At 44.7% G+C, this 18,453-nt stretch overlaps 1 protein-coding gene across 2 annotated transcripts in view; it reads left to right on the top strand.

The window, feature by feature from the left end:
- The window catches only part of ARHGEF38 (Rho guanine nucleotide exchange factor 38), a 53,540-nt gene extending 35,205 nt beyond the window's left edge, over nucleotides 1-18,335 (top strand). Inside the window, exons 8-14 of one of the 2 annotated variants that reach the window (XM_035112853.3) lie at nucleotides 2,393-2,497; nucleotides 3,391-3,513; nucleotides 4,550-4,870; nucleotides 7,346-7,486; nucleotides 10,161-10,359; nucleotides 11,462-11,736; nucleotides 13,175-18,335. In XM_035112853.3, the coding sequence (XP_034968744.1) occupies nucleotides 2,393-2,497; nucleotides 3,391-3,513; nucleotides 4,550-4,870; nucleotides 7,346-7,486; nucleotides 10,161-10,359; nucleotides 11,462-11,736; nucleotides 13,175-13,360 (1,350 nt within the window). In that variant the 3' untranslated portion in view covers nucleotides 13,361-18,335. The remainder of the gene's footprint in view (nucleotides 1-2,392; nucleotides 2,498-3,390; nucleotides 3,514-4,549; nucleotides 4,871-7,345; nucleotides 7,487-10,160; nucleotides 10,360-11,461; nucleotides 11,737-13,174) is intronic. The other variant, XM_035112854.3, reaches the window with a different exon arrangement.
- Nucleotides 18,336-18,453: the final 118 nt, after the last annotated feature.

Raw genomic sequence — 18,453 nt, 5'->3', positions numbered from 1 at the left:
GCAAATGTATGATATAAAATGATGCATTGCTCGTATACATTTTTATGCAAGCTAAGAGAGCATCATAAAGATGAAACCCTAGGCAAGTGTCATAAAATCGACCCCGTGCTTCTCTGATACCTTGCTGACCCTACTTAACAAGCAAAGGGAAATTTCTGTCACTTCTCTTAAGCTTCCCACTCCTTTTCTTTTTGCTGTTAAAGCTTTGAACAGTTGCATTTGCTAACGTGTGTGTTCCAAGCATGCAGGGGGTTAGCAGGCGTTTATGAACTGCAGCAGGATGGCCTTGCAATCCACACCATGTTCAAAATCTTTTATCCTGTAGCGGGCGGCATGTTGGGGTTGTCGTGCTCACCTGCTCTCCTGAAAGCTGAGTCACTGCTGCTTACCAGGAGGGAGAGATGGTGGGTAGGTTGGCGCAGTGCAAATGTACTGGCAGAGCTGATCCAGTGCTCCTGCCAATACATTTGCACTGTGTCGACCTCCCTGCTGCCTCAATCCCTCTCCCTGTACCTCCTAAATAAGTAGCAGAAACACAGCTATCAGGAGGTCAGGTGTGACAACTTCATGCCACACACTATGGCTTCTATCTCATGAAAGAGGTTCACATTTCAGCATGAGTGTTCCAGACAGATGTTTTTTACTGCCCTCATTCAAGGCTACAGCTGTTCCCCTACTTCATATCTGAATCACTGTCAAAGTCGTAGATATTTGCATATGTATGTATGCATGCATGCATGAGAATTTGTAAAGGTAGAATTGGTATCATTCACTGTCAGTGAAAGTTAGAGATTGCTAACTAGAAAAGGTGGGACTCACTAGCAATAAAATTAATTGAGTAGAGCAAAATCATAAAAATTAAAGCAGACACAGGAATAGCAATCAAGAACAGAATAAAAACAATAGCATCCATGGAGCAGTTTAAAAAGTAGCACCAGAAAAAACTCCCATGAAAATGTCACTTGGGGATATGGAGCATCACTCCAGGCAGCAGGCAGACTCATAAGGGTGGAGAACATCTATCTATCTATCCATCCATCCATCCACACAAACATACACTTCCTTAATTCATCTGCACTTTTTGTGGAACTTTATTGATTATACAATACAGAAGGCAGACTCATCCATGTGGAGGATGTCTGTTTGGGTATCTGTCCATTCATAAAAACAAACAAACACAGTACTTCTTCAATTCTTCACTATCTGCAGAAGATACAACTTACTGGTTGCTTACTGTTCCCTTCTTAGGTTCCCACACTACATCTCTCCCCCACCGCCAGCAAATTTGATCAAATTTGTGTCATATTGCCTTATGATGACAATTGCATAAATTCAGCATTACTTTTCAAAGAATGAAATGGAACTTGTAATTCTGAGAGGATGAAGGATATATCTGGGAACATACGTCAGGAGGTCCTACACACGAGTAGGAGTCCAGCAAAGGCACATGCCTGACTGGCATGTTATCAATCTCCCTCCTGGTCGGTTGTTCGGGAGATTCAAAATCTTTCTGCAGCCTGAACATCACAGCGGCTGATACCAAGAGGCATCAGCACAATTCAGGATCAGCGTACAGACTTAGTAGCGCAGCAATTTGACTAAACTACGTTTATTTACATATATACACTTGGAGCATCGTAACTCAGCTCCATCCTCTTCAGCATCAGACAGCAAAGAGAGAGAACAAAGGACAAAAGTCCTACATCACGGAAAAACAGTAATATAAACATCCTGTCTCCGTCACTTCCCACAATGTGGAATGAAAACATATAGCGTCATGTGATATAAACAATCCCATGACTGCAACACGGGAGAAGAATCCTAACAACATAGGCAAAGGGATTGAGATGAAATGAAATGTGACAAGATATAGCCCTAATTTGGGCACAGTGCTAAACTATGGTTTAGCGTTCTGTCAATGAGCTTGTATGAGCCTTGGACTTATGCATTCCTCCCCTCTCGGATGCAGCTGTGAGGAGGAGATTGAAAATGGCCACAAGAGCTTCCAGTTAGCCATGTTTTAGCATTTCATTTGAATTGAAACAAGTCAGTTACATAAGCCAAAGTTTGAAGGTGTCTTGCTAGCCAAGACTAACCACAAGAAGAAACAACAACAAACCATAGATAAAAATGACAACAGAATCTTCCAACCTCCTCTCCTCCTCTTGGCTTTGAGGTTGGCTCAGCTCATTCATTCCAATAACGATAAGCCAGAATTTATCACTATGTCTGAATGAGGCCACAGTCTAAAAGCACTTAAAGCTATTCTTGTAGCTTCAGCGGAAGGAATGCAGAGATACTTTATGCAATATCTCTGCTAGTTTTAGGGCTACTCCACCAATTACTAATGAGTGGCCTCTGCTCGTGATCTCAGTGTTGCCATGTGTTTTAGGTGAAAGATGAAACTTTTAATAAAGAGGAGAAGTTATTTAGAAATTTGGAAAAGACCGTCAAACTCTGCGTGAAGAATATTTCGGTGTCTCTACAGCACCTGAAGGTGAGTGTTAACAGCACAACTAAAAAAAAGTTGCAGCACAACTAAAAAAAAGAATCCATTTGCTACTTGCATGTTGCAAGCGAATATTAGCTGCTTCTGAATGAGTGTGAAACTTGAATCCACTGGATGAGATGTTTTAAATCAAAAGACCAGGATGAAATCTCAAGTTGCATAATGATATGAAGGTTATGCCTCAATTAGTGCGACTCCTGGCAAAAGCTTTTAGGGTTATATTAGTCCAAGGCGTGGGTGGCTCCAGGTCGCTCTGTATGCTGCTTGACAACAGCTCCCATTGTCAATGACTGTTGGCCATGCTGTTTGGGGCGGATGAGAAGTGGACATCTGCGGGGGCCGCAAGTTCCTAATCCTTGGTCAAAGGCCTGGTGCAGAATAAGATGGTGGCTTGCAGGGTGGTGTGAGCACAGGGGAAAACTAAAACACTTCCTGGATCAACTAGGAAATATGGCAAATCTAAACTATCTGCAGGGATAGTTTCCTGCTTGGGTAGAACTTTTCACATGAGATCCTCTGAAACGTACTATCCATTGGTGCACCTCATTCTGTTTTAAGTATATATCAAGTCAAACGGACTTCTAGCTTCCTTAAGTGGGGATGTAATCCACTGAAACACATGCTAGCATTGGAGGGGAATGCAGAATGCTTTGGACATGGGTGGGGAACCTCCAGATCTTGCTGGGCTACAATTCCTATCATCTCTGACCATTGGCCACACTGGCCAGATGGGAGTTGCAGTCCATTAACATCTGGATGGGCCACAAATTGCCCAACCTTGACCTAGCCGTTTCATTTCCTTCACGTGCATCCTCTTCCATTTGTGTGCACACCTGAGCACGCATATCTTTCGCCCATTTCATCATTTCCATCGTTTCCAGGAGTCTACGCTTCTAGCTGCACAGAATGTAACCGAACTTCAAGATTTTCTGCACGAGAAAGAAGATGAGGAAAGTGGCTCTTCAAACATCTTGATTAATGCTGAAAAGCCCAGCGAACGATATGTACGTTCTTGAAAGATATTGGTTTCAAACAAAAGATAAGGGATAGGGAGTTTAAGGAAGTTTGCTGCTGCTGCAACAAAGCCAGCAGAGGGTGTTGGTTTTTTTTTTTAACCCAGCTCCCTGAAGCCCTGATTTATTGCAAATAAAAAACCTAGCCTTCCACAATGAGGAGGAAGGAAGATGTCAGCCCTAGCTAGTCATTACTGGCATGAAGGGACAAAATGAGTAAAAAAAGGGGTTGCCACATGGTTCCTTCCAGCTTTCCACATGTTCAGGGAAAGTGACTGCAGCACAAAGGCCTCTGTACTTGTTTAGGCAACCAACACAATCAAGAGCCAAGGGTTCTAAATTCAGGGTAAATGCGTTGATAGCCTTACAACAGTTTTCTGGAATCACATTGCGTCACAAACAGATGTGGCGTGAGTAGTTCTTGTGTTGGATCAGGGCTATATCCTGTGATTAATTCCGTCCTCATTCCTCGGGCACATATTTATTTATAGATTTCTATGCCCCTCCCCACTCTTTCACTCCAAAATTGGGAGGTTTACAAAAATACAGTAATTTGAAAAACATAATACATAGCCAACGGAAACATTACAATAATTATTGCACGTTACATAATTAGCATCTTCATTAAAAAGCGACTTAACCCATCAGTTCCTAAAATGCATTTATTTGCCTTATTGCCCTTATATCCCACCTTTTCCTGAAAGGAGGTCCAGGTACATTGTTCTCCCCATCCTCATTTAATCCCCACAACAAAAACCCTTTGAGGTAGGTTAGCCTGAGAAGCCCAAGGTCGCCCAGCGAGCTTCATGGCCGAGTGGGGATTCGATCCATGCCCTTCCAGGTACAAGTCTGACACTCTAATCAAACCAAAGGAATGATAGAAGGTTGGGGTGAGACGTACTTCAGAGGGAAGACCATTCTGGGGATATGTAACTGGTGGAGAAGGAGAAATGTTAGCTTTAAAGGAGGAGAGGTGGGTGGTGAAGATTTATTTGTTGTCTCTCTTGCCCTACCTGTGCACATCTAGGCGGAGCAAGTAGAGAAGATGGTTTTGGTCCCCCTGTCAGCGTTGCAGGCCCTCTTCCCAGGCCCTCAGAAGCTCATCCAGAAGCGCTATGACAAACTGCTGGATTATAATAGCTACCACCAAAAGGCGGCAGGAGAGGAGATGGATTTGGCCAGGAAAGAATACGAGGCTCTCAATGCCCAGCTGGTGGAAGAACTCCAGGCGTTTAACCGGGCAGCAAAGCAAATCGTGACCAACTGCCTGTGTTGCCTCGTCACTCTCCTGCGGGGGATGATGTCATCAGCTCTTCAATCCTATTCCACGGGGGAATCCCTCACATCGGTAAGCCGGCTGTAGATACACCGGTATGCTCACATTGAGATGATTACAATTAAGGTGGCCTGTATCCTATGCACCTTTGAAATCTTATTTAAAAAACCAAAAGCCTATGAGAATTGCATTCGACAAATAATATGAACTTGGGTCATCATGCTCACACCATACACTTCATGCACATTTAAAGCACTTGGCTTCCCTCAAAGAATCCTGGGAACTGTAGTTTATCTCCGACGGAGCTACATTTCCCAGCAGACTGCATGAGATTAGGGCAAGGGCCACCTCCAATTCTGTGATTTTATGATGGGGTTGGCATATTTCAAAAAGTGAAAAGCTGGACACAAATGTTTTGAGCTTTTGGGGGCGGGGAGGCAAAGTTGTTGATTTTTTAAAAGGAAAATTGTCAAAAAATCAATGCTTCAGATATGGGCTGCCATACGCCTGGGTTTCCCCATACATTTTTGCCGCTTTTCAAACATTTTTGATGGACAAAGCTATGCCCGGGCGTACGGCAGCCCTATTTTATGAGCCAGTTCACCCGCAACACTAAGACACACCATGGTTTAGTGTGAACCTTCAGATGTCTGGGTTCCTGGAGAGAATATTGTGGCTGCTTTGTTCCTCTGGTCCTGCTGCTACTGTGAACCAAGGCACAGTTTGGTTTAGTCCGATGTCCAAACCTAGGCTTGTGGTTTCTCTCTCTCCAGATAAACAACCAGCTTGGTTTCTCCCATGACTTGCCACTCGGGGTTTGAAGTTGTCTGATCTGGATGATACCAGAGCAAAAAAATCACTGTGGTTAGGGTATCACTATCCAGACTTAATCCTGGATATAGTACGGCTGCAGTCCGATGCTCATTGATTTGGAATTAAGCCCTGTTGAACTCAATTAAACAGATATGGGGCTGGGCTGCCTGGGTTATTAAATGATTCTGTGCTTGGGCAGTTTTGCCTTCTCCACTGTCCCAGAAAATCACATGCTTCTTAGCATATTATTTGGTTTCCTGTAGTGCGGTTCTGCCAGTGTGTGAAGAGCGCCCTCTAGCGCCCTCTGGTTCAACCAGGTTTTGTGTCACCTGGTTGGATGTTGTTTCCCTTTAATTGACTCAGCATTGTTGCTAGGTAATAAGTGCTTTTCAATGTGTATGTATTAAAATGAGTTTAATATGTGCAACTGAGCAGCGGTGGGAAGTGTAGTGCTCCTTTCATGTGCAGTGGCATGATGGAAGGAAAATGAAAACAGCAAAAGAAATATTTATTTGGGCGAGAGAGTGTCCTAATGGATACCGCTGCTCCTCAAACACACGCATGCAAGATAATGAGGGTGTGGGGACGTCACACTAAACTGTAGTTTAGCTTAATGAGCACAATCTCTCTCCTGATTCGCGCCCTCCCTCCCCTCTCTCATTTTCTAGCATGGCTGCAAGGAGGAGTTTAGAAGGTTCTGCTTCCACTTGTGATTAACCACAGTTTGTTGTGTCAGTCAATCTTGGGAAGCTCCGGTTAATCTTAGCCTTGACAAGTTTCTAAAAACTTGTTTCTGCAAACTGTGGTTTACAAAGCTGGTTTGTTTAAAGTAACCACAGTTAAGACTTAACACTAGGCACCCCCAAACTTTGGCCCTCCAGATGTTTTGGACTACAAATCCCATCTTCTCCGACCACTGGTCCTGTTAGCTAGGGATCATGTGAATTGTAGGCCAAAACATCTGGAGGGCTGCAGTTTGGGGATGCCTGCTTAACACAGTTCTGGGTTTATAGAACATACCAGGCTATGGTTAAAAGCAGAAATGAAAGATCCCAATTAGCCAAGGGGGGAGAGGGAAGCATGGAAGCTTTTGAGGTAGGCTTATTCATATCTTGCTAAACTAGGCATGGGGAACCTATGGCCCTTCAGATGTAATTGAATTCCAACTCCTGTTGTCCTTAAACATTGACCATGCTGGGCCAGGGCTGGTGGGAATTGGAGGCCAACAGCATCCAGAAGTTCGTAGGTTCCTCACCCCTATGCTCAAGGGATAGCTAGATATATAATAAAGCATATCATCTAGATTAGGGTGGTCTTTTTCTACCCTTGGGAGAAGATAGCTCAGTTGGTAATCTCAGGGTGATTGGTTCATGCCCCATGTTGGGCAAAAGATTCATTCATTGCAGGGTGTTGGACTAGATGGGGCCTCCTGGTCCCTTACAACTCTACAATTCTATGATTCTATGTGTTGTTCGCATCAAAAATTCAGCATTGTGTCTGCAGAAAGTCAAGGGGTACAACAGGAAAGGCTTTCCCTGTTGAGCATCTGCCAGAAGCCCCACCAGGGGGGAAAGCAGTGACGCTGTTTTAAGCCTGCCAAATGAGAAACAGCATTATGTGTGTGTGTATATATATGTGTGTGTGTGTGTGTCTATGTGTGTACACACACACACACACCGATCCATCACAGCTTGTGACTAATCATGTAAACTTGAACCTCTTTTGAACTTACAGCTGTCGTCTCCAAGCATCAGCGAAGTTCAGCACCAGGTGCTCGAAGACATACACAGTCTGAATTTTGTCAAAGAAAACAACAGCATAAATTTCATTGAGAGAAAGCTGAGCTTTGAAAAAAAGAAGCCAATCCCTGTTCAGGTTTGTACCGTAGCATACATTTGACAGGAGTCCCCGTTGGAAGTTTGGGAACTAGGAAAAGCAAAATGCAGGGCAGAGAAGTAAATGTATAGAAATCATATTTTTATTTCCAATTGAATCTACTGAAAGCTAAATGTCTTTAGCTTCCCTTCCAACCCTATTCCTTCACCCATGCACTGTTAAGGCCCCAATCCTACTATGCATTTTTACCTGGGAGTAAGTCCCGTTTGAGTTGTTACAAACTGGGCTGCATGTCAGTTTCAACTGTCTTAACTTTGGGTTGTTCTGCTGTCTACTTTCAATACATGAATATGTACACTTTATCTGTTAAATCAGCAGTCATTTGCTTTGGAAAGAAAATACTAATCTTGCTTATAAACTTGATATATGAGTCTTGGATAGTGCATGGCAAGAATGGGAAAGTTGTAGTCCTTCAGACAATGTTGGACTCCTGTTTCCATCAATGCCAGCCAACATGTCCAATGGCAACAGAAGATCGGAGTTGTAGTCCAAAGATATGGGCAAGGACATGGATCCCCCATTCCTGATGTATAGAGTCAAGAGCTCAAAAGGACCTGGCTTGTGGTTCAGGATTTGCACTTAGTGCTCACTGAAATCCATGGGACTTGAAATCTATGGGTCATGACTAACATGTCCCATTGATTTACATGTGGTGTAAGTTCATCTTAGTCTGGATCCAAAGTTTCGTTGAGTTTTAACAGGACTTAACTTCCAGGAGGTATGCATAGCAGTAAAGGGCAGGATTCAGCTAACAAAGCCCTGCACAAGGTTTTCTGCTTGCACAACAAATAACCACTTGGGGAAATTGTTGTTGTGTTGTCGTTGTTGGCACTCAAGAGACAATGGAGTGCGCCTTCAGGAGGGAAGTCAAATTGCTCTGTTAGCATCACCAAAGTGACCTCCCTGGGGTGCATGCAGGGCCTGGGCTGCCCAGACAACAAGACCCCTCTCTCAGCCTCGCTGATGTGGTCCAAAGGAAAGCAGATAAATACGGCTTGGGGGAGTAGCTGGCATTAATCAGGGGAAAGGCACAAGGATCAGGTGTTAATCCCTCTTTTCCGAAGGATCACGCTCCCAATCTGAATTGGGTATCTCTCCATTTTTAACATTGGACAGGGGGCAGAAATGCATGTGATCTCTCTTATTGCACCTAGTCTGGTCCAGAACTCCAAAAAAGTGCGCCTAGCAATACATCCCTCTGAAATCAAACGGCACCCTGTGCCATTCCTTTCCGGAACACGCTTGACATTTCATTCCACAGCCCTTGGCAATGCCATTGTCATAAGCTCCTCTTCGATTTGTGCATATTCAGTCTGCAGACACGTTTCCCACTAAACATCTGTATAGCAATTCTAATCTTCCGATGTATTTTTTTTATTACACAGGAAACCTTTTAAATGCCTTTCATAGTGGTGGCAGGTGATTTTATGATTTTAAGAGGTGCTCGAATTTAGACGTGTCTAGTGCACAATGTCCCCAAGAGCTGTGTAGAAGTCCTGCTTGTCCTATATCAGTAACTTCCCATTCCATATCTAAAACAGCATAATCCCTGGATTACTGGTTTCTCAAGCCTTGGGATGTTACACGTCCCTGTCACTTTTGTGCGGGGTGACTTCAAAATGCTTCCCGTTAATTGACACCGACACTGATAAGTGCATTAAGACGGGAGGCGAAGGCAAATTTCCTCTACATGACTATTCATAGAGGACTAATCTTACAGCCGTCAAGGTAAAATGCGCAGGTACCTCAGACTACCTGCCATGTACAATAAGCCTCTGTTCACTGCAGCAATTTGTACGCAGCTTTACCCTGTGTATTTAATGCCATGGCACTGCAATCTGCCCAATAGTTCATGGTTAACAATAAGCCCAGCAGCCAATTTCCACAAAAACCCTACTTACACGAGCAGTTTACTCACATAGGCAGCGTGAGATCAGGCCCATTTTCTATGAAATGACAAATCACTGTGTGCGAGCAGTTATTTTCCCAGGTCAGTGGAAATGAGCGTGAAACTAGGCGTGATGTTAAAGTGTACTTAAATATATATATATTGAATAGCATTCCCTTGGGGGGAGCTGATAACCAGCGGGGGTTGGAGCAGGTGAGGAAGGGAAGTTTAACCCTTTCTTCCCGTGCTACCAATGGAGGGTTTCAGCCCTGTGAAAATAGCTTCAAATGAGTGGTTTTTTTGGTCAGGACTTTGGGAAAGAACCAAACCATCTTCCACATGTGCTGCGTCCTTTTAATTATCAACACACCCAGTCGCCACTATCTGCATTTTTTAAAGAAGCATGTGTGTTAAATACAAAGGGGTATTGAATGCTATCTGTGGTTGGGCATGACTCTGTTACCAGGATTCAAATACCTATTCAGATACTAAATTTAGATACTTATTGACTCAGTGTTAAAACCGTGTTTATGGAAGACAATCTTACTGGGCTACGAGTGATCGCCAAAGAAGAAGAAGAGATACTGAATAATACCGACTTGCCTTTAGAGTGTGGTGGGGATTGATTGGGAAAGTGAATGAGACAGAGATTGTCATATATGGTGGAGAAAAGAGCAGCGGGAATGTTTATATACCCTGAATATGCTTTCCTATGGCATTGCAATTGAAAGTATGTCTCAAAGCTGGATTTTGTTTTGTTTCCAGCCTGAATTTCCACGGCAGACTGAAAGCCACAGGTCTGTGATACTCTCCACATACAACTCAGACTTGCTGTACCAAGCCAAGCGCAAATGCAACGCCACTCAGGAGTTTGATATGGATCTCTACGAAGGAGAATTGGTGGCTGTCGTGGAACGAAAGGATCCTTTCGGAAGTACTGGCAGATGGCTTGTCGACACTGGAAGTAAGTCCTCAGGCACATTCATCACAATATTGGATGTCCTTTGGCTGTGATGGTTATTAAATATGGACGCAACAGCCCTGTGATTTCAGCTTCCACGTTGTGCCACCGTGAGTTCTCGCAGGGGTTGCGAGTAGTATTCTAACCTGCCCTGTGAGCAGGTCATGGCTCACATCACAAGTACCTAACCTAGCTTGAGTGACATTATCCTGAGTAAAAATTTGGCGCTGCTGGTGCAAAGCAAAGCAACTTCCAACATGATGGAGTTTACAGAAACACATAAGCTGTTCTTAATTTATATTCTATCCTGCTTGCACTGGGTTACTGAATTGCAGAATTCTGGTCTTTAACTTGCAGTATATATTTTAAGGAAGTTTTATATATATACTGCTTCGTGTTTTAAATAAAATCTTTACAACATCCTAAAAATATCCCAGACTGAAGTCAAATGCAAAAGAAAATAGAAAATTAAAATGCACATTTTATAGTAGCACGGATAACATAACTAAATAAGTTATCTAAGATATCCTCTTCAACATCAATGCAAGCTAAAACGACTGACGTATTGGGTGCCATAACAACTATTAGCAGATCCAAAATACAAAAATACAACAGACGCAACCAGCGTCACCCACAAAGTAGGCAAACAGGTAGCAGCTACATTCCCACCTCAGCAGCTATCTGTCCTACTTACATGGAATAAGCCTAAGGCATCACCCACAATATTTCCTCCTTCATCTCCAAAGGGTAAAGCAACAAAAAAGGAGGTGTTACTCTTGCCCTCTTCATGACCCCAAAGGGCCAAACTCCTTTTTTTTGGTTACCCCTTCCGTGTCACCCAACCCAGAGTTGCCTGCCACAACACAGCAGCACTAGTTGTGAGACTAGGGGCCTCCAATGGCTTCTGCCCAGCCTCACTGGGGGGATTATGGACCAGACTAGGTACAATGAGAACATGGTGGGTAACAGGAACCAAGTGGTCTCCCCACTGCTTCCATACTCCTTATTGGTGGCAAGCCTTTCTTTGCTTTTTATGAAGGGCAGGAGGACTGGGGAGCAGGGAAGCGCATCCTATTTTCTTTCAATTTTCCTCCTCCCTCCATAGTTTCGAAAGGGTACGTTTACTCCTCCTTCCTGAAGCCCTACAATCCAGCGAAGGCACAAAAGGAGGCTTCAGATGCCAGTTTCTGCGACGGCGACTTTGATAACATCAGCCTTTTTGTCTCCGTGAGGCAAGTGGATGACGGCAGCACAAAACCCGCAGGGCAGCACAAGAGAAGCGGAAGCGGCTCTTCCTACAATAGCCTGTGTGAAAAGGCAGCTATTAACGGGACAGAGGTGGATTGCTTCTACGGAGTGGACGACCAAGACGTAAGCATCGTGAGTTCACCTTCATTCCCCTCCTCCTTGTAGCTGCTTGCTCACCTGTTCTCCCCAGGTGTGTGAGCAGCAAGGAGAGGACACACAAATGAGTAGTGGCAAGGAGGTGGGTCCCCTCAGAGAATCTTTGGAAGGGGTGTGGCTTGGTGGAAGAGTATCCACCTCATATGCAGAAGGTCCCAGGTTCAATCCCTGGCATCGCCAGCTCAGACTAGAGAGAGCCCCGTCTAAAACAGAGAGAGCAGCAGCTGCCAGTCAGTGTGAATAATGCTAAGCTAGACAGTGTAAGCCAGTTTGTCCTACTTTGCCCAAACCTGTCCAAAAGTCATACAATCCTAGAATGCAGAGAGTCCAACCACCTGCAATGCAGGGATGTTAACTAAAGCATCCATGACAGATGGCCACCCAACCTCTGCTTAAAAGCCTCCAAAGAAGGAGAGTACACAACCTCCTGAGGGAGACCACTGTCGAACAGCTCTTACTGTCAGGAAGTTTTTCTCAGATGTCCCTTGCTGTGGTGAGATGAAGAGCATGTCAAATGAAGCTTTAGATTTGAAGAGGATTGTGTCAAACTTAGCAGTGGCCCGTAGGAAATATTCTAAAGTTGTGAAGTGGTGCTTCCGGAAATTGTGAGGCCCTGTCATGCTGCCCAGTGTCTGAACTAGGAACTCTGAGGCCTGAGGCTGCCCACCTGGATTCAAGAATCAGAGCTGGAAGTGACCTTGAATATCATCTAGTTCAACGCACTGCACTGCAGGAATATGCAGCTGTCCCATATGGGGGATCAAACCTGCAACTTTGGCACCACGCTCTAGCCAACTGAGCTATCCAGCTGATAGCACAGGATAGGTGCCACCCTGGTCTCATTTGGGAGGACGGACAGGCTAGAAATGTAATCAGCAAATAAGGAAAATAAGAAGTTCCCTCTTGCCTGCTGTTGGCCTTTCTGCATCAAGGGTAGTCAGTGGGGTGCCCTCCAGATGTTATCCATTCTGCCGGGGGCTGATGGGACATTCAATATTTGTAGTGCGGCAACATCTGGATGACATCACATTGGCTGCCCCTGGTTTGCAAACTCGCTTGTGTTCATAGGAGTGCTGCATATCATCATAGCACGTAAAAGTTGCTTATATCCCTGCTTTCTGACAGGAGACATTACCAGCCATACCTGTGGCCTTCTGCATGCCAAGCAGATGCTCTCCCACAGACCTGCCACCTTTCCCATTGGTGGTGTATACATACCATACATTTAAAGCACATGGCTTTCCTCAGAGGATCCTGAGAACTGCAGTCCAATCCTCACAGCACCCTAATAAATGACAGTCCCTGAGATTCTTTGGGGGGAGCTATGTGCTTTTAATGTGTGTATGTAGCCATCGTATGCTGAAAGAGCAGCTAGGACCGAAAAGACATTTTCTCTCTTGTTTCTCCCTCTCAGACATTTTATGCAGTTCATGCATTTCAAGCAAGGAGCCACCAGGAGCTCAGCCTTCAAGAGTACCAGCGAGTTCGGATCCTTCGTTTTTCCGACCTGAGCGGCAATAAGGAATGGTGGTTAGCGGAAGCGAAAGGACAAAAGGGATACGTGCCAGCAAATTATCTTGGGAAGATGACTTACGCGTAAGCATCAGAAACACTTACGGCACCTAATTCTCTGAAACGTCAGAGGCAAAAGTCTTCCGTTTTGCTCCGGTCTACTCAAAAGTTCATTGGTAAATCAAGAGCTGAAGAACTTATGAAGGAGATATTTAAAAACAAAGAAGAAACTGTTTCCAGTCATTGTCCTGAATTGCTTGCATCCTTTCACTTTGCCACACTGCTTTTGTTGGAATCTCCCCTGGTGTATGGAGAGCCAGTGTGGCATCATGGTTAGAATGTCTGACTAAGACTTGGAGAGATAAAGGTAAAGGGCCCCTGACCATTAGATCCAGTCGTGTCTGACTCTGGGGTTTCGGCACTCATCTCACTCTATAGGCCGAGGGAGCCGGCGTTTGTCCGCAGACAGCTTCCAGGTCATGTGGCCAGCATGACAAAGCTGCTTCTGGCGAACCAGAGCAGCACACGGAAACGCCGTTTACCTTCCCGCCGGAGCGGTCCCTATTTATCTACTTGCACTTTTGATGTGCTTTCGAACTGCTAGGTGGGCAGGAGCTGGGACCGATAAACGGGAGCTCACCCTGTTGCAGGGATTCAAACCGCCGACCTTCTGATCAGCAAGCCCTAGACTCTGTGGTTTAACCCACAGTGCCACCTGGGTCCCCCAGGGTTCAAATACCCAGTTGGCCATGAAGCTCATTGAGCGTCCTTGGGCCAGTCACTGCCTTTCAGCCAAATCTACCTCAAAGGGTTGTTGTGCATCAGGGCTGGCTCAGACACAGGTCAGCACTCAAGCGCAGAGACGAGTTTAATTCTTCATTCAAGAAAACCGCAAACAAGGCAGAGAAGCTTCAAGGCAGGGCCAGCTTCCATAGCACAGTTGCCAGGACCAGAGGCGTAGCAAGGTCAGGTGGCACCCAGGGCGGGATTTTTTTTGTCACACCCCCATCGATGGCTTGGGGTAGTCTTGGGAGTCGCAGGCAGGCAGTGTGCCGAATGTCACCCACGGGCCCGCCTACGACTCCCAAGCCTCCCCCGAGCTGTCAAAATGAAGGCAAAGCGGCTCAGCTCCCCCCCTTCCCTCAATGGCTCAGGGTAGACTTGGAAGTCACAGGCAGGTGGCACGCCAAATGTTACCCCCCCCTCAGTGATGACACCTGGAGTGGGCTGCCCCCCACCCCCCTTCCTACGCCTCTGGCCAGGACAGACAGTTCCTGCTTCCCCCCCCCTCCTCTGGAGGTTGCCCATGTAGATGTAAACCATGGCGAGAGGGAATTCTTGCTCATTGTTCAGCCATAGTTCTTTGTGTCCTTGGAGATAAGCGGGGACGGCAACCTAACACAGTAGAGCAGGCAATCTCCCAGAGAGTTTCAAGTGCTGAGTCTGAACTGCTTTCTGCCCTTGGCTCTTCCCTCTCGCTTAAGCCTGTTGCTTCTTCAGTGGCCCACCATTCTCCCCCCCCCACCTTCATCTTCTGACCTGTTCTTAGTGTTGCCGTCCTGTGCTCTGACCCTTCCTCTCTAGGGGGTACACAAGCTGGTACTTCTCTCCATTTCTCGTCACCCAGCTAGTCCTTGAGGTTGTGGGGATTAAATTAGGTGGTAAAGAACATAACATATGCCACCTTGTGCTCCTTGGAGAAAAAGGTGGGATATAAATGCAATAAATTACTAATAATAATAGTAATAATTTATTATTTATACCCCGCCCATCTGGCCAGGTTCCCCCAGCCACTCTGGGCGGTTTCCAACAAAATATTAAAATACAGAAATCCATCAAACATTAAAAGCTTCCCTAAACAGGGCTGCCTTAAGATGCCTTCTAAAGGTCTGATAATTGTTGTTCTCTTTGACCTCTGGTGGGAGGGTATTCCACAGGGTGGGTGCCACTACCGAGAAGGCCCTATGCCTGGTTCCCTGTAACTTGGCTTCTCGTAGCGAGGGAACCGCCAGAAGGCCCTGCTAAATAAATAATCATTTATGTCACATCCACATACGAGCAAGCACCGTGATTTGAGGTTATTGGAGTCAACAACTCTGTCTTCCCCAGCCTGCTCTCATCCTAGCTGGGGCTGGTGGGAGAGCACTAGGCTGGTGAAGATTGCACTAACTCACATATGAGGTTCACCAGGGGTCCTTGGCCAATAGTATTTCTCAGCCTAACCTGGATAAGGGGAACTTGTTGCACTCCAGGTGTAGCTGATCTACAACTCCCAAGATCCATGACAATTGACTGTAATGGTTGGGGCTAATAGGAGTTTAACTCCAAAAATATCTGAAGGGCCGCAGGTCCCCAATCCCTGGCCTAGCGCATCCCCCAGAGTTGTCTTGCAATCTCCCAGAAATGGTTAAAATCCAAGGAGATGAAGCTTGGTGCGGGGGGGGGGGGATCCCCACCAAAAATTATGTCTTCTTCACTAGCTTGATTCTGATGGTTTGCCGCAAGTTGCTTACTGCATTCCAAGTAGACATTTCAAAAATTTAGCTAGGGGTGGCGTAGAAGTAGCACATGCTCTTTTTATCTCTGAAATAAAAGTAAAATGTACAAACTAAAATTATGAAGTTCCCTCACCTATACCTGTGATTCTTGCCGGAGAAGTAACCAGTGCCACGTTCCTATGTGAACTTAGCTGGGAGAAAGTACCATTGAACACCATGGGACTTACCTCTGAGTAGACATACCTAGGACTTTCTGTACAGCTGGAAATCTAAACACACCTAATGGAGGGAGTAAGTGCCATTGAATGTATACTTGCTAAGTAAATGTGCTCAGGATTGGGCCATAAACATCTGTAGTGCCCTTTTTAATGTGCCTGCAACAGGGCAGAGGAGAAGTATTCCAGACATTTAGTGCATGGCACCAATTTGATTGCCTTGTGATAAGTAGGAATACATTGGGCCCCTAAAAGAGTTCCAGATTTGGGCTTTTAAAAAAATATTATTTTTTACTAAGTCTGTCTGTAGCCTCTCAACACACATGGAAGGCTGCCCTGGGCAAAGTCTATCATGCACTTAAGCATTTGCAGTTTCTATAATAAACAGAATGCTCACACCAATGTTTTCGCAGTGACAGTAAAAGTCAGCAGGCTAGAAAACAAACATGGCTTTGTAAATAATGCTACCTGTCTTTCAAATTGAGAAATGGGGGTGGAATGAAGTATCTGCTTAATGCTGTCCAGCTTTTCTGAATCTTAATGGGAATTATGAAGCTTAAAAGCCCTATGTGTTTAAGTTGACTACCCTTATCTGTTGCACTGTCTTTTGTTTATATACTAAATGGTTCGTAATGAAGAAAGCATTCCTTTGCTGAAAGGCTCCCTGCACCATTTATGGTATGCTCTACATTTCAAAATGGGATAAAGCAGTTTCCCCTTCCTCCAGCAGTAGCTGAACGGTGTGCAAAGGGCTGAACTCACATACTGATGAAGCTTTGGAGGCCAAGAAGGAACAACTGGGACGATGATTTGATATTATTTTAATTGTATTTATCGGGTGTGGTTTTTTTTAAAGACTCTGAAAGGGTATAATAAATGTTATCTGTGACAAAGAGTTATTTTCAGGATTTCATTTTTGAAGTGTTGAAATATGATATTTAAAGTCTCTAGTTTCCAGGCACTTGCCATATTAAAAATGTTTAGCTCAAGCCGGAAATAAAGATCCACAAGCCATTTAATGTGCCTTACCTACTGGGTGTCAAATTAAGGAGGAATGAAGGACAGTTGTTTCAGCTAGATTTGTTAAAGATGCGCAAGGAATTCTATTCCAACTCAATTTCATTCACGTAGAATCGTAAGGAGTTGGTTGCCAACCATTGACAATGGAGTCTAGAATGTGTTCATGTTTCAAGTATTCACTCTTATGATGGGCTTGCATGGTACATATCATATAGTGTACCTAGTTGAACATATTTGTTATAAAAGCAGATGAATTCAGCACATAACTCAGCTGATTCAGCATGTAGACTCTTTGGGGATTCCTGTGCTATAAGCCAGGGGTCAGCAAGGCTTACCTTGCCTGGGCCGGTTCACTGCCGCGGAGCCCCCTGTGGGCTGGATCGCGGGAGTGCAATTTCCGTCATCTGCGCAGACGCGATTTCCAGCACCGTGGAGACGAGTCCCCGCACCGCCCTGGTTTAGTGCAGCGCGCGGGGACTCACTGAGCGGGAGGCTCGGTTCAGGGGCAGCTCGTGGGCCTGCAAAACGACTGCCGTGGGCTGCTTGTGGCCCATGGGCCTTTGGTTGCCGACCCCTGCTAGGCAGTAGTATAGAAGGACAAATTCTGTTACATTGTTTCATCACCACCGCAAATTACATATGGAAAAACAAAGTTTGTCTTTCTATGCAATTTAAATGCAGAGGAGCTGTCTGAGTCTGGATCTGGCAACCCTAAGTAATAGCATCAACAGCCTAAATAACTGGGATCATGGGCAATCTGAACTGTGGTCATGTCTGAAGTGTAACTGTATTTTAGTTTATTCTGGAGGATCAAGACTCAAATTAACTGAACAATTGGGAGCCTCATTCAGCTGAATAGGAGCAAAGCTAAAGAAAAAAATCCTGCAGTTGAAAGGTGCTTGTGCAGCAATTGCTAATGGAATGTATTGTGTGAAGCATTATTCATTTCAATCAGAGCTGATTGCCATCAAAATATTGTTATGGATATTCACGTCTGTCTTTGGTAAACCAATGTCTGCATAAACACCTTCTTACTCCGATGGCACACAAAGAATCTAGGCCAAACACTATCTGTACTTATTCCTTTCACGAATGTTTATATTATTTATATTACCAAATTTTTGTGATCTCAATTATAATCCTAAAGAATGCCTTTGCATTCAAAAGTGTTCATCAAAACACAAATGGAAAGCTTAGCTCCTTCTACAGCAAATATTATTGGGACAAAGCCTGTATGACTAGAGATTTATTACTGTGAATTTAAACTACAGCAATGTCCGTGACTCAGAGTAATACGGTATTTGCTTTTAATAAAATGTATTTTTACAAATATTTGTTGTCTAAATGCATGCTGTGTTGTGATTATCTTAGGTGATCATTTTGTTGCAAATCATGGATCTTGACATGTGTCATCATAAAACAAAAAACAGGTTTCAATACTTTATGAC

This window comes from Zootoca vivipara, chromosome Z1, assembly GCF_965207765.1.
Source record: "Zootoca vivipara chromosome Z1, rZooViv2.hap1.1, whole genome shotgun sequence".
NCBI classification, from domain to species: domain Eukaryota; kingdom Metazoa; phylum Chordata; class Lepidosauria; order Squamata; family Lacertidae; genus Zootoca; species Zootoca vivipara.
The sequence above is the reverse complement of the archived record's forward strand: the minus strand, read 5'-3'. Positions and strand labels throughout refer to the sequence as shown.